Raw genomic sequence first — 15974 nt, forward strand, 5'->3', positions numbered from 1 at the left:
TACTTTTTTCCTTCTCTTAAGCATGCGATATTTGTTTAAAACGGGAAAGTGCCTGTAGCTTCGATTGTCCCGCTTTTTCTGCTATGGTTGCTTATTATGATTTATGTTTTTAAACTGTAAAATATCTGATAAAAATTCTTTTGTCTAGGCTATGCAAGCTCGAATACCGCATCATTTTCGGGACCCTTCAACAGCGCCGTTAAGGAAACTTAGCGTCGATCTCATTAAAACATATAAACACATAAACGAGGTGAGTGACTTTTTATCATTTACTTTAAACAAATACATAGGGATAAATCGTTTTAAATTAAAGTAAGTTTGATTTGAACTGTATATGTTATTGGACGTTTTTAAATATACTTATTTAGCAGTGATAGTCCATACGCTGCATTACCGGAGGTCTCGGGTTCAAATCTCGAGGGAAATAAAAAGCATTTTAAAGTATGGAAGTCCATATCTTGGGCTGCTACTGAGAATTCCTAGGCATAAGAGAAAAAGACCCTTATTTATTGTATTTCTTGTGCAGATAGAGGTTAGTCTTAGTAATTAGTTCTTGTAGTTTAAAATCGTTCAGGATGACATCAAAATAACTCTATATCGAAAATAAGTGTTTGTATATATATACTATTTGCTTTGATTATATTTTTAGAAGATTATAAAAACTTAGTAATGAAAATCAAATTACGATTGCATTTCCCTAATTAATGCCTCATAATTACATCTATCCATTGTTTCGTAGTAAAACTATGCTTTACCTGAACTATTGTTTAATTATCAGAACTGTGATAAAATTTTTTTGATAATAGTAACGTACACGCGTGCTGCGTACTGCACGGTTAGTTCGACACACCGAAAAATATTATCCTTGTGTAAGTTTTTTGTTTATAAGGTAAATAAGCATAATTACCTTTAAAAACTTCTTGGTAAATAACTTTATTAACATTATGGCTGTAGCATTTAATTTGGTGACAATTTTTTTATTTCATTTATAACGATGTAAAGTCGTAAACCAATCTATGTTTTCGAGCAGCATTGAATATTATATGTAACTAGAGAACTCAGACGTTGTCCCATCTGTATTTGACATACTATGTCAAAGCATGGTGATCGGTTTTTGCGCTGCAGCGCCGTTAACCGGCGGCTTACAAGTATTAGTATCTTTCCCATGAAAAAAGACATACATATATGTGTCAACATTCATAGTTATCGGTCAAAGGATGTCGAAGTTATTATTCTATTAATCTCAAACATATATACCATCGTTCATTTATATATATTTAAGATATTGAATCACATTGTCCGTATTTGATTATCGTTTATGTAAAAATTCGATTTTATTACGATATGTTTAAAAAAAATGAATCTTCGTATTCTGTTACTCATGTATCGGACGCACTCGTTTTTTGATAAATTCATAAATCATAAACTAACAGACACACAGAATGTACTGCTTTATGTATAGATAATGTCATATGCGGAAATCGTTTCTCGACCTTGCTTTTGGAAGCTAAGTTCGCTAACCTTTGAGATATATCTCGATATGTACGTCAGGATTACTCACTGAATTGAAATATACATCCAGTGAATTATTCATCATGAATATAATCTTTGTTTATTATTCTTCAGAAACACATGAATAATAAGAAAAAACATAATAAAAAGACAATTTCTCGAATGAAAATTTTGGGTAACATTTTAAAATTACCTGATCAAATTGATGACTTGTACGGCTTTCTGCCGATTTTACATTAGGATGTGATGTTTGCCTGACATGATTTCGTGATGATTTTTTGATTTTGGGGACAGCGGCTAATCACAAGAGAGATAAGCCAACTGCATATTATAGTGCACAAGAGTGTTCCAAACACGGGTGCACTCTCAATTTACTTAATCTCACCGGAAAGAGTTTAGGCGTAGGACAAACGGTTATCCGTTCTTTCCAAGGTTACACATTTCTAACTTCTAGCCTCTGGGCTGTTACTGAGAATCAATGACAGAAAAACATAATAAGTTTTTATTGGCTTGACCTGGGGTTTGAGCCCATAACCTTGCGATCCGCCGCCTTATTCCTAGCCACTAGATCAACGAGGCTATCAACATTAGGGTAATAAAAAGATCATAAAGGCAAACTACCATTTTATATATCAATATATTACCCATCGATTTCAGCATGAATATGAATTGATATAATTGCGCAGATGATATGTATAGCTCCCGGTTGTTTATGACGCTCCAGCACGTGTTACGTCTGACCTTTGGATCACGTGGGCGTGAGTTTTCACTGCAGCGTAGGACGACCGCACTGTAAACCTGAACGTACACAGGATAAGTTATGCGAAACTGCGACCACCCTTGTAAATCTTTTGAAGAGAAGAATCTTGTAAAGAGAAGATTTTTCTATTATGTTTTAATAGAAGACGTTGGGCCGAATATAACAATTACGAAGCTAAGCCTTGAAGTTTTAGGTTTTTTTTTGTGTTTTAGGTTTTTTTGTGTTTTAATGCAAAAGTAGAGTACAATAAAGTCAACGGATATGAATTTAGATAAAAAGTATATTTCTGGGAGTAATTACGACAGTTTTCATGCCGTACCGTACCGTAACAGCCTGTGAATGTCCCACTGCTGGGCTAAAGGTCTCCTCTCCCTTTTTTGAGGAAAAGATTTAGAGCTTATTCCACCACACTGCTCCAGTGCGGGTTGGTGGAATACGCATGTGGCAGAATTTCAATGAAATCAGACATATGCAGGTTTCCTCACGATGTTTTCCTTCACCGTCAAGCACGAGATGAATTATAATCACAAATTAAACACATGAAAATTCAGTGGTGCTTGCCCGGGTTTGGTTGAACCCACGATCAGCGGTTAAGATTCACGCGTTCTTACCACTGGGCCATCTCGGCTTATTTTCATGCAATTATTTTCATGTAATGTAATGAATAAATTATACGGTCTTGATAAGGATTAACAAGTCAGATTTTTACCATCATCATCATCGTCATTATCACCGACTTCTGCATACAGCCGGATTTTCGATCTTGATATTCATAGACAAAATTAATTTTGATTTTGTCAGAGACGATCCACATCCAAAGTAACATCTTTATTTTATATTAGTTATTTGACTAATTTTATGTCAATAAAATGGCGTCAAAAATAACACTATCATATTATCTGCGTCAAGTACGTATTGGATGGAAGGTCAGCCTAGCCTTATAATTTCACGCTGCGTCACAGTGTTTTCCACAGGGAAGTGGCCCTCCAAATGGAAGTCCAAGAATCGAATATATACATATGTTCTATGATATACGTTGTTAAAATAAATTAGCGTTATACAGACATAATCTAATAATTACGTAATGTTGTATATCAAAAAAAGTATGCATACAATAAATATATTTCAGAGAATTTGATAAAATCTTTTATACTTCCGACGAAATAATTCAAGCCGCGAATGGACAAAAATGAAAATAAAAACGTAGCGACTTCAAAACATTTACTATTCCTGTACAAGAGTCGGACAATTAATCTTAGCATTTGAGACACGTGGAGTCTCCCCTTCGAAAGCGGTCTATTTATTTTTAAACATATTATTAATAGGCTATATTCTATTTACGTTTGAACGTGGTCGTTGCCCTATTTGGTTGTTTACATGACGCCATAGCCATGCGAGTTTGATATCAGCGGCTTATTCATCGGTGCATCGATATGTGATTTATTGACTTTGTTTATTTCAAGTATTATCATATTAATTGCTACGTTTATATTTCTGATTTGACCTAAAAACTTTTTTTTTGGCCTACATAAGTAATTTTATAGATTTGCGTAACGAAGAACATGATGTTTATCGAACTACGATATTATTTAATGCTATATAAATATTGTGTAATTATATATGTTTAGCGATTGTTTCGTTTGTTGGTTTTTTTTTTAACTTTTTTATTCTAAAATAAGGATATTTCAACGTTATAGATTAATTTTTTTCTCGTGTAATCAACAAAATATGTAAATATCTTTTTCCTGTTGGCTTTGTGTTTTTCATCTCGATATTCTTTTACTTAAAAATATTGTTAATAATTTCTAACGTCGGCATTCCATTAAAGCTCAGATAATAATCGAGCCATACTTGGATAAATACAAAATAGAAAAAGTTTAATTGTTACAGAATATGTTAGTAGACGACTTCATAAATAAGGCGTTTGTCAATTCAGGCTTAATTTTTTAATTTCTTTTCGGATAGATACCTACTTTGATATATACTTTTAACTATATGGCGCTTTCTGATTTGAGAAGCGCGATTAGAAGAGCATACCTGGGTTATAGGTATACTCGATATATATTTAATATTTACACCGTACCCTGCTTTACGTAACAAAGATCCTCAAAATTAGTGATTAGGTTTTGTAAATTTTTAAAAGTGTATGCAGATTTTTTGTAGACGTTTTGTATAACATAATAAATATATAACAGATACAAATAACCATGTTATATGTATATATCATTTGCTGGTACTGCCCTTTGGAGTTTGAAATTTCCATTAAACTGTTGTGTGGGCAGAGCATTATAATCCGGCTGCGGGGAATATTATCTCCGTGTAGGAGGCACAATTCGCTTTCAATCCATTCCACCTCGGTATTACTGTTTGTGAACCCTAATCGATACACCATATAAATGAAATTCATGTTTGTAACAGAATACATTTTCTGTATTTGTTCGAAGTTTTCTGATAATATAAATACTTGTAATATTATTATACTATATACTAATTTGTATGGAAAATAAAACCAAATGCTATCACGACTTATATGAACGAAGTATTTTTTAATCAATGTTAATATAAATAACATCATAATTTTTTATTTTTCTTCTGATGATTTGCTTATTTCTTTCTTTCGATTAAATTGCTGTGTTACATATGATATAGTTTACTATCTTTCATTAGACGAGGTGAGATCTTTGTCCAGCAGGAGGTCGATGACCTGTGACTTTCCCATTTTCTCCATTTCTACTGCCTTTTATTACGTTACGTCTCCGATTCCTTTCTATACGCGGAGTGCGGATAGGTAATCCTTTATTAATACTACTTTGCGGTCTCTCCGACCAACTTATTGGTTTCATATGACCCAATTGCGTCACTTTGTACGTTCCGCTGACAACAATAAGTACGAAATAGTAATGAATACATATTTTACGTAAAAATCTATTCAAATGCGCTAGGATACATTATACCGTAATGTACAGAAATGTGTGGTGGGTGGATGGACCCACCAAAAGTAATAAAATGGATAAAGATTGCAAAGGCAAAACATATCATTTTAAATATATTTCATAAGTCTTGATAACTGTTTCTATAGGTCAGAACGTTTCTGAACAACACGTTTCCATTGTATTTTAAATTATTATTAAAACTAAGTCGACGTAAATATAATTTTAATAGATTGCATTTTTTTTGTTTTGATTGAATTGTGTTGTGCTAAATGTATAACATGATACAATAATTATTTTACAAAATAAAGACGTTTTGCGTATGATGTATTATCATTATCATATCAGCTTAAATGTATTATCATTTATACGCTATGTAACTAGCCGATACAACTTTCACTAAACAGTCGATTATCAGCAGAGCTATATAATAATGTTAAATGAAGTGAACATATAAAGGCGGTTTGTATGTTGCCTTACGAATGAGGCATAAGGTATGAAGCAAGTTGACTGCAATTTTGCAGTAGATGCAATAGGCGACAATGACTAACGCCGTTGGGCGAATTTCGCAAGCGGCCGGTTATTGCGATTCGAGTCAAGGAGAACAGAGATCAATATTTATAGATCGGTTACTGACTCGAGATTGACTGACCTCGTTCTACGGATATCGAAGAAGATTTATCTCGTATGTTGGACAAGTTTTATTTCATTATTTACTCTGCTGCAATGTAGACGGCAATAAAGTAGCGCGCTCGATTATATTTGAGCTATTGGAATTTATTAGGGTTAGTGATTAGCCCGTTACACGTTTAAACTATCGTTTTATATTATTTTAATTGCATATATAACTGGTTTGGAAAATGTTTCATTTGAACAAATTTTGAACAAATTATACATATCTTAAACAATAAATACGATAGGAACTACATTAGTATAAAACTGTGTCGTAGCTACTATCGCCCTCCAATTCGACAGCACATTTATTTATTATTTGTTCATTATAAACATAACAATCAAATATCATTTAATTTAATAACACAATAACTAATAACAAAATATACTATATAAATATATACATCTAAATATATATACTAAATTTAAATTTTCATTCTTACCAATATGCGAAAGTCAGTTTATTAAGCTTTCATGACTTTATGATGAAATTTTGAATACACGTTTTCTGGGATATTGAAAAGGATAAAAGGTACATAACTAACACATACCCCCTTCCTAACACGTGGACGATGTTGTGGGCGGAAAAAAATCACGTAAATTTATTATTGTCTCGAATTTATAAATGTTTTCAATGAAACATAAATATTATCAGATGTTAGGTAACGATATTCTCAAGCAAACACGTCGTAGCCGTTGTGTATTGTAATGACGCTTTCGCCGCATCTATGTTTGAAGCTACGCGAAGCAAGCATCAGCTGTTTCATCTGTGAAAATTAATTGCCGCTTACGAGACACGATTACAAAAGTGAACATATGAAACACGGTGTAATCTCTGAATATAACAGAAAATATATATATTTTTAATTATTTTGGGAAGGTCGACTAGCAACCGATCACTACGGACATAGACTGACATTCTGACACTGCAAAAGGCACAACCCCCACCACTCCCAGTCAATGCTCCACATGAAAGGTCGCATGTTAACTAATGATGTCCCTGCCTGTGAATACTGGCTCATTCACCCTTTAAACCCAAACTGCAAAACAAAGTAACGAGTAGTTTATGTTTAGCGCTACAAAAAGATAGAGTTGGTTACCGGTTCATATGTAGTTTTAAAGATAGAGTTGGTTACCGGTTCATATGTAGTTTTAAAGATAGAGTTGGTTACCGGTTCATATGTAGTTTCCGTTATATATATCGGCACCAGTATATTAATTTTGAATTGCCATATTTACTCAAGTTCTGAAGTAGAATATTTCCGAAAAGAATAATCTAAAACTAACTTATCACATAGTAATGATAACTTTGTTACGATATTTCGTTAAAAAAAAATATTTATACATAACGTAATGATACTGGCTGGGAGTTTAACTTATGCAAATACGAAGTATTTCCATGACCGCTATTACTTACATATCAGATAAGTTTTTACATGAAATAAATTACCAGTGTCATATAATGGCGATATATTAACGCGACCTTAATTTTCTACGCACATTATATACAAAAACTTGCTTATTCATATGTAAGTCATGGATATGCTGTATTGGTACACGTGTGTGTTATTGCATAACAAGACAACGTTTCATATACGTTACAAGTAAAAATTATGTGTATAGTACAAAAAATACGTAACAGCCTGTAAATACACAAACAACCTTTGAGGAGAAGGGTTGGAACTTATTCCATCATGCTGCTCCAATGTGGGTTTTCTTCAGTAAAATTTCAGTGAAGTTAGACACAAGTTCGTCTCCTTACGATGTTTTTTTTCACCGCCGAGCATGAAAGAGATTGGAAACACAAATTGCTTAATTTGTCTGGATTGGAACCCGCAATCTTCGGTTAAGATTAACGCATTCTAACGACTGGGCCAACTATGCTTTTAAATTTCTTCATTATTTAAATGCTGCCATACAATATGTTTTTATGTGTTGCTATTTTTTTAACCTGCGAAATATACGGCCGTACAAATGTGTGCGACGAAGCATCTGAGTATCGACAACAAATCTATCGATATACTATGAATGACTATTCTATACATCAGGGTGTATTGATACCATTTTGATTTAGTTTTTCTGTTTTTACAGGCGAGAGCCAATGCAGCCTACCAGAAATGTATAGCACATTTCTGGTTTTCAAATAAATAAAATAGTACGTATCACCTTCACACGGAGTATCGATTACGTCGACTATCTGGTATCGATACTATCGTCCCAACTCTAGTTCCAAATCTCCTCGCTTTATTTATCTTGTCTGGCAAACCCGCTTCGTAGTCGCAATTGTTTCTCTTGGCCGCGCCGGTATGATCTAACCGCGATACATTTAAATATAAAGTATATATTATAATATAAGGTACCCTAAGATTTCATATTTAGAATGTATTCAGACAAATATCTACTCAAGGGAAACACGCGTTAGTAGTTACTTACATATGAGCTAATGGATGTTTTGTGTCCTCAATTTTTTTCTCAAGCGTAATAAATTATTTATTACACGATAATTCAGCGTAACATTGATAAGAAAAAAGCTTTTACATGAGAATTTTCTTTACTTTCTATGAAGAAATCGTTTGAATCACTTATCGTATTCTAACAATCCCTATATTTGCGGGATAAATAAATGACATGTATACTTGCATGTATTTTTTTTTTACATAAGACTAATCACTAGTATACGGCTAGCAAACATAAGCGGGCCAACTAAAGTGAGTCAAGGTGAGTCGACGTCACGATTATACTGTTGCCACCCGGATTATTGTACGGACGGTCACTAACGCAACTGCAACGCATTTTTTGTTGTACAATGACCCTTATTGTGAGGTCGATAAGGGTTCGATGTTTTGGTGTTCGCTTGTCGCCAGCCTGATCCGGGCCAGTATGGGCAGTTAGATTATTACATTAGTATATGCAGACGGGATAATTACGTAAATTCACTGCTGTTGGCTTTATCTTGTTGATAATTTAAAATCAATGTCATAGCGTATATAATGTTACTCGTTAATTGTTTGTTTCCACGAAAAAAATACTATATAATTCTTGACCATTTCGAAAATTGCATGTATATCAAGTTATAATATATATTTTACGTAATTAGATGTTGTTTACAGTCAATATCAACAACTTTTATAAAATAAACGGTTTGCCTTCGAATGAAGATAAAATCATTGATATATTATATTTTTTTTATAAATGATTTAATTTACTCTGTTAATAAATACATATGTACATATGTCTTAAACAGTCATTGAAATAAATTGTCGAATTATCCTTTAGTGTGTGTGTCTTTATACAAATATGTTTTGAAACAATTAACGATCGAAATGATTAAAATAGAATTGTAATTGAAAGTATCATAGCGGAAACAAAGTAAACGTAAACCTTAGTTCTGTGTTAACTGACAGCTTGCGTGCACAATAACAATGATCGACTATTTGTATCCATAGACCTACTACGGAAAAAAACTCTTTAAACGTTCAACTATAGAAACGATTTCTGGAATTTACCTATATAGAATATCGAACGTCTACGATCAATCGTCACTAGTTTACGATTAATATCTAGCTAGCTAGACATAAGTTAAGCTACTCTCGAGAATATAATTTCATTTTCATTATTTGTTACAAATAAATTTTTAGAATCCATACAAAAATGTTCATCAAAACTGTCTAGCCGTTCAAGAGGAGTTCTGTGACATACTTAAACATACAACATATTTTTATTTACAAAATTAACAAATCAAAGCAAAACATTTTTTATTTTAATTGTTTGTTGTAATCAATTTTGAAATGTCATGTTAAGGTATTAAGTTGTATTTAAAGCTACAATTATTGTTGTTAAAAATACGTAGAAATTCTCTAACTTAATAACTTTTAAATACGCTCAATCAGTACGCCTATGTAATGAACCGCTAAGCAAAACTAATAAATCAAAGATAATATTATAATGTCTTGCTATATTTCACCGGTCATCCGTCTAACCTTCATAAGTCATACTGACAATATGTGTAGAACATCAAACGCGGTCACAATCCGCCAGACAAAAGTTTAAAAATACGAATAGTTGTCCAAAAACAAAGTACATCGTCATTCAGGTGATCTTCTTACAACCTTGTCACAGTTAACCCCAATGGCGTAGTATTGAAAGTTCCGCGGGAATGAGGACATCGCCTTCTGTCGGTTCTTTGTTTAATTAATGTATTGGCCCCGTTTTTCGGTTTCGGTAATGAGTGTAGCCGATCGCCTCGCAACGGTTCTTCCCCCGAGAGAATATTTCGCGAGGCTAAGTAAAAGGTTCTAGAGTAATCGTATCGGTCTCCAGAGAATTAAATCGCAAAAATATTTCGTATCCTCTTATATTATTAAAAATACGTTCTCAATGAAAGGAACTATTTTTATTATATAACAAATATTTTAAATTATATAAATTATGTTATTGCCAAATATCTTTCTATTAAATATATTTGTTAGCATAAGTATTATTATCGACACAATGAATCGATAAAAGCGAGTAATGTCACATTATACAATTTGTCTAATGTTTTAAGTATCTCGTCCTCTTGGTATTATAAAGTAAATAATAGGTAAGTAACACGAGAAAACGCAACGCTTTTACGGCTTCAGTTTCACCTTGCTTTGTTTTTATGGCGCTAGGGTTAAGTCTAAGATCAGAAAATACTTAAAAATAAAATAAGCTATATAATAGGTAATTGACAAAATTAGAATTGGCTTAAAATTAAGTTGTAAGATTTAATTTACACATACAAATAAGTGAAATTACGTAATATTTTGTAATAACACATGTTTATAAGACTTATTATTTTTCTTTACGCCATATATAAAAAAAAATGGGAATACTTTTCGAGATTGAGTACAATAAGTTAATACGCAGTTATTAACTGCATACTAGTACTCGGGTATAAGATTTTTCGTTCCGAATTGATAGTAGGTTTTTATCAATCAATAACCTTAGTAAGGCTTCTTAAATTTGACGGATATATTCGTCTTACATTAAATCACCGTCACGTGTCAGTTTTATTGCGTTCCATCATATGTATTTTAATACTTAACCAAATAAGGATTATTCTTTAAGACAACAATTGAAAGTTAACGATGAAGTCGAAAGTGAAAATTTTAACACTGTATTGATGCCTGTATGCAATTTAATCAAATCGATGTATTTATATTTTATCTGAGTAAGTATATAATTAAATTACGCCAATGCTATTATAAACTAAGAATCAATATTATTAACGTGAAAATGTCTATATATGTATATGTAGGTATATTTGTGAAGTTGTTTCATCTTAAAATTTCGGGGACAAATAATGATATTGAATTCGAACCAATTTCACTCGACCATTAAATTCGATTACGCAAGTTCATTTACAGCGAAAACAATTTAATTTTTGTTTTTTTTTTTATTCGCCGACGTGTTTCGTTCGTACAGAATAAATCTTCTGAATTAAATTGCTAGTTCGGTGCACGAGCACTAACAGAAGAATACACGTGGGCGAACGCTACTAGTAAAGTTAAACTCACGTAAATGATCACATTACAAAGATTAAACATTTCTTTATATATATATTTTTAATTGTGTAATTTGTTTAACAGCAATTTTGTATATTTGAACAGTGATATTAGAAATTTAATCATTTAAACGTAACGTAAATATATACAAATATAAATTCTTATTCCTCCATTAAATTAATCGTATGGTTTTTCGATGCTTCTTCTCCGTGTTTAGAGGAATTCTACTCTTTCCGAAACATGCCTTACTTGGTGGTAAGGCTAAGCCTGTCTGGGTAGGTACTACTTACTCATTATAGCACTATTTTAAATTATTGTGACGTAGTTTGAAGGGCGAGTGAACCAATGTAACTACAGTCACAAAGCACATAACAACTTATTTCCCAAGATTTGTGGTATTGGCGATGTAAGGAACGGTTAGTATTTCATCGCAATTTATGTGAGAGGTGGAGACCATTTATATATCTCATAAAAAAATGTCGGCTATTCTTCGATAAATTATATAAGTGATATCGGAATAGTTGATAACAATATTGCTCTATTGCTAACGTCTCGTGTATGTAATATAATAATTCGTACCTCAGTCAATGGTGTTTACAGCTATGTATGTCACGTGCACACGTCGACATCTGATAATAAAGTGTACCAAGGAGACGATTAAGTAACCTTTTCTCGTATCCAACGACGTAATATAGAACATAGTCGATTAAACGTTATCGTTCATCGCTGATTGGACGATGCGAAATTTACTTTGTGCAATTGCGTCTGGAAAATACACTTTTTTTTTGTCTAATTTTTCTAAAGAACCCATCGGCTATATTCGTTCATTAAAAAGTTTACGTTGCGTTGCGAATGGTTCAAAATTCTCATATATTTTTGAATGTTTTTTTTTATATATATTATGGAAATAAATCGATACCAAATCAAATTAAAATTATTGTACAACAACGAATGGTTCAAAATTCTCATATATTTTTGAATATTTTTTTTTTATATATATTATGGAAATAAATCGATACCAAATCAAATTAAAATTATTGTACAAACTGTAACGTATGTAGATATAAACCTAAAGTTTTTAATAATGTATACCAAATAGTGAACAAGCAGCGAAGTTTCCACGGTAATTTAAAATTTAACTCCAATAATAATAATAATAATTTGCTGCAATATAATGTTAAATAAATAGCTTCTTAGAAATACATTATGACGTCTCATTAACAAAATTAACATTACAAAACAAAACGGTTCACAATTTGTCCCACAAAATATCTTCGTACAATTCGAAGAAATTCGTCCTGTCCTAATTAATTTCTAAGTTCACTTGATATTATTTTGTCACCAAGTGATGGTTTATTTGTTTTTCATTATAAACATTTGCATTTCATGGCTTTAAATTATTTGAACTATTTTACTTGTAAATATGACTAAATAATGTTTTCTATAGTTTTAACTTGTAACCAAATGCCAATTACTACAACTACTACTAGAATTAAATATGCGATTCTTGAATTTTTGCTTTTTCTGAAAGGACATTTAAACGCTATTAAATATGCCAGAATAATTAATATAAGTATTAAGTATTTATACCGTTATACGTTATATTAATCAGATAAATCTAGAAAAGGCCAATGACAAAAATTACTAAAATAAAAAAAAATAATGGAAACTCTTTTAAATTTACAATTATATAACTTTAGTTGTGTTAAGTTGGTATACATCGTATTAAATGTTTTAAAACAATAGTCTCTCTTCAGTAATTGGTTTGTGTCGGAAAAGATTAAGAATGAGGTGTCGCGTAACTGTTCCATTGCGGACCAACTGGACACGAGAGAGAAGTAATTGTTGCATCTCGTTTTAACATATAGTGTAAATTTATCCTTCTCGCTTTTACCTTTTTTACCTTCTATTCTGTGATAAAAATCTTCAGTCCTAACTAGCGTTAAAGAATAAACATACAAGAGCTAAGTGCCGGAGTGCGATGTTCGGTCCTGGTACAGCGGCCGACCGGTACGACGGTAATCTCTTTAGGACGTTTACGCGCAATTAGCCGGGAAACGCTTGTCTCGATCCACCCTAACTGTAGTTGGCATTTCGTGCTATATGCTCTGAGAACGAGCGATGTGAAACCTATTTACTTTTTAGGTATTTTACTGTTTTCGATGTATGAAAACATTTTGATCAACATTTCGTATATTTTTTAAACACCCATTAACGATATAAACTTAAATAAACTTTACAAGCGAGCTGATTTATATAATAAATACACTGCCTTTTGCAATCTAACTAGAGTAGCTATATTGATTTCGCTTTTTTTCATATATTAGTAACACAATTCTCAAAAGATTTCGATTAGTAACGACTTGTCTCGGTACGATGTCGTATGTATATTATTAGATGTATTTTATTGATATTTATAATAATAATATCCTGGGACTTTATTCACACACGGCCATCTGATCCCAAATTAAGCAGAGCTTGTGCCATGGAAACCAGACAACTGATATATTACATATACTACTTTTCTTTTGTAAATACATACTTATATTGATAATTACACCCAGACTCAGGACAAACAGACATGTTCATGCACACAAATGTCTTTCCTGGGTGGGAATCGAACCCACAACCTTCGGCGTGAAAGGCAGGTACCTACCAACCACGCCAAACGGCTCGTCAATATATATATATATATATATATATATATATATAAAGATTGAATTGAAAATAATGTATATTCTTGTTTTAAAAGTAAAATAAAGTGAGTAATCTATGCACCATGTCTTAGTCGCGTAAAAATAATAAATAAAGAATGCATGCAATGTTTGCTAGCGTGCCAACACATTTCTTTACTATAATCTTCTCAACGACATATCGTGTTTTGAAATATTTGTGTATATATTTACAAGTAACCGTTTTCTCGGCGTCTCGTTGCGGTTTGTAACTTGAATAGGGCGATTTTCTTACTGCAATCTAACATCAGATACTTTGCTGGAATAATTTTAGTTCCTTGTATATTTAAATGCAATGACCGATACATAATGAGAGTAAATTTAATACTTGAAAATTAATCTTATAATTATTTGATAAAGCTTAATTGTTATATTGTTAACAGTATTATATTTAGAGACGTATACTTGTGTCATTTGTAACTGTACCGACTCTTTTTAAGTTCGATATATTTACTAAATTTCATATTCACTTTTCGAAGTGTTTAGTTATTGCCCATAAAACTTGTTATTAATCTACTTAAATAAACGACACTCGTTCATGGAGCTATCTTCATAATTAGCTGTATATATTTAATTGTTTCGATGTTATGGTGATTGTATAGTTTGTGAAATGAACGTTATCTCGGTATTCCTTCCTAATAAAATAAGTCTATTAGTGGTGTTATAAAAGAAATGAAACCAGGGTTGTAAACAGGAGCATGTACGTTAAGTGCCTTTACATTAGGGTTGGTACCCTAATTAAATTTTATTAAAAAAATAATAATAATAATCATTAGCTTCGAAAAAATTACTAAACCAATAATATATACATAAAACTTATACCAGCTGGTTTCGAAGAAGTTTGTAGTATATAATATCATTATATAAGTAGCTGCGCTTCGCTGTTTTACTCATTCATGTTTTTGTAATCTAAAAAAACGTAAAACAGCTATGACGTTTTGTTATTGTTTTTTTTGTGTTAAGTTTATTGTTTGTTTGCGCAGCTTGAGAACGCCTATATCTGAAATATTTGAACTCGGATATCAGAAAGATAAAACAGTTAACCGGTACTCCGGCCTCAATTTTTGCAACTTTTTGCCGCAGAAACTGTATATGCGATATTTTAAATATGTATCCGTGCATCGGTGTCATGTTACACTGTTTAATATTCGTCTATAATAATATTTTAATTCATAGTGTTAAACAATATTAAGTGTTCGACGAGTCTATTTAAATTAAGATATTTTGAACGTATTTTAATATTAATTAATTTTATAGATCGCTGTCTGTATTGTCTAATCTGAGTGGCATTTAACTCTTATTATTTCGTGTATCGTTTGCGTTCTTAAAATAAAATAGGTATAATATTTTTAAATATATGTTTTGTTTGTCGGTGACTAATATACATTTATATATATATACATGTATAATATTATCTCAGCTTCATTATTGTTTTTACATAATTTACATGCAAAAATATACGAGTGTAAGTTTAATGTTTAACAAATAACTCCCGATCTACGCCAACCCTAATGTACAGTGAGCGTTAATCTCATTTTTCGCAATTAGTTCTCGGCCGCCTCTATTGCCCGCCACGGTGGCGGTAAATACCCTCCAACGTTTTGCTCTCTTAATATTACTTTTCACACTTCTCTTTACTCTTTAGTATCAAACTTGCTCACGTTTTTTTTTTGCCTTCGATTGTTTCCACAGTTATTGGGTATTTTGTTTTGATGTTCCCCGATAACCTTTTCATTCATGTTATATATCAACACCGATAAGAGAACAGGGTTTTTGACTCCGATACGCTCTGTCGGTTTTATTAAACGTTTAAATTATACTATAAGAACCGTCGCGTATA

General features: G+C 31.9%; 1 protein-coding gene across 6 annotated transcripts in view; it reads left to right on the forward strand.

Moving 5' to 3' along the window:
• LOC126769473 (serine/threonine-protein kinase minibrain) overlaps positions 1–15974 on the forward strand; it is a 108467-nt gene that overhangs the window by 14361 nt on the left and 78132 nt on the right. For all 6 annotated transcript variants that reach the window (XR_007669367.1, XM_050488313.1, XM_050488316.1 and 3 more), the window contains exon 3: positions 149–250. Coding sequence is in view for 5 of the 6 variants with exons in the window: in XM_050488313.1 (XP_050344270.1) it covers positions 149–250 (102 nt within the window). In the remaining variant the exon portion in view is untranslated. The remainder of the gene's footprint in view (positions 1–148; positions 251–15974) is intronic.

Source organism: Nymphalis io, chromosome 7 (genome assembly GCF_905147045.1).
Source record: "Nymphalis io chromosome 7, ilAglIoxx1.1, whole genome shotgun sequence".
Taxonomy (NCBI): domain Eukaryota; kingdom Metazoa; phylum Arthropoda; class Insecta; order Lepidoptera; family Nymphalidae; genus Nymphalis; species Nymphalis io.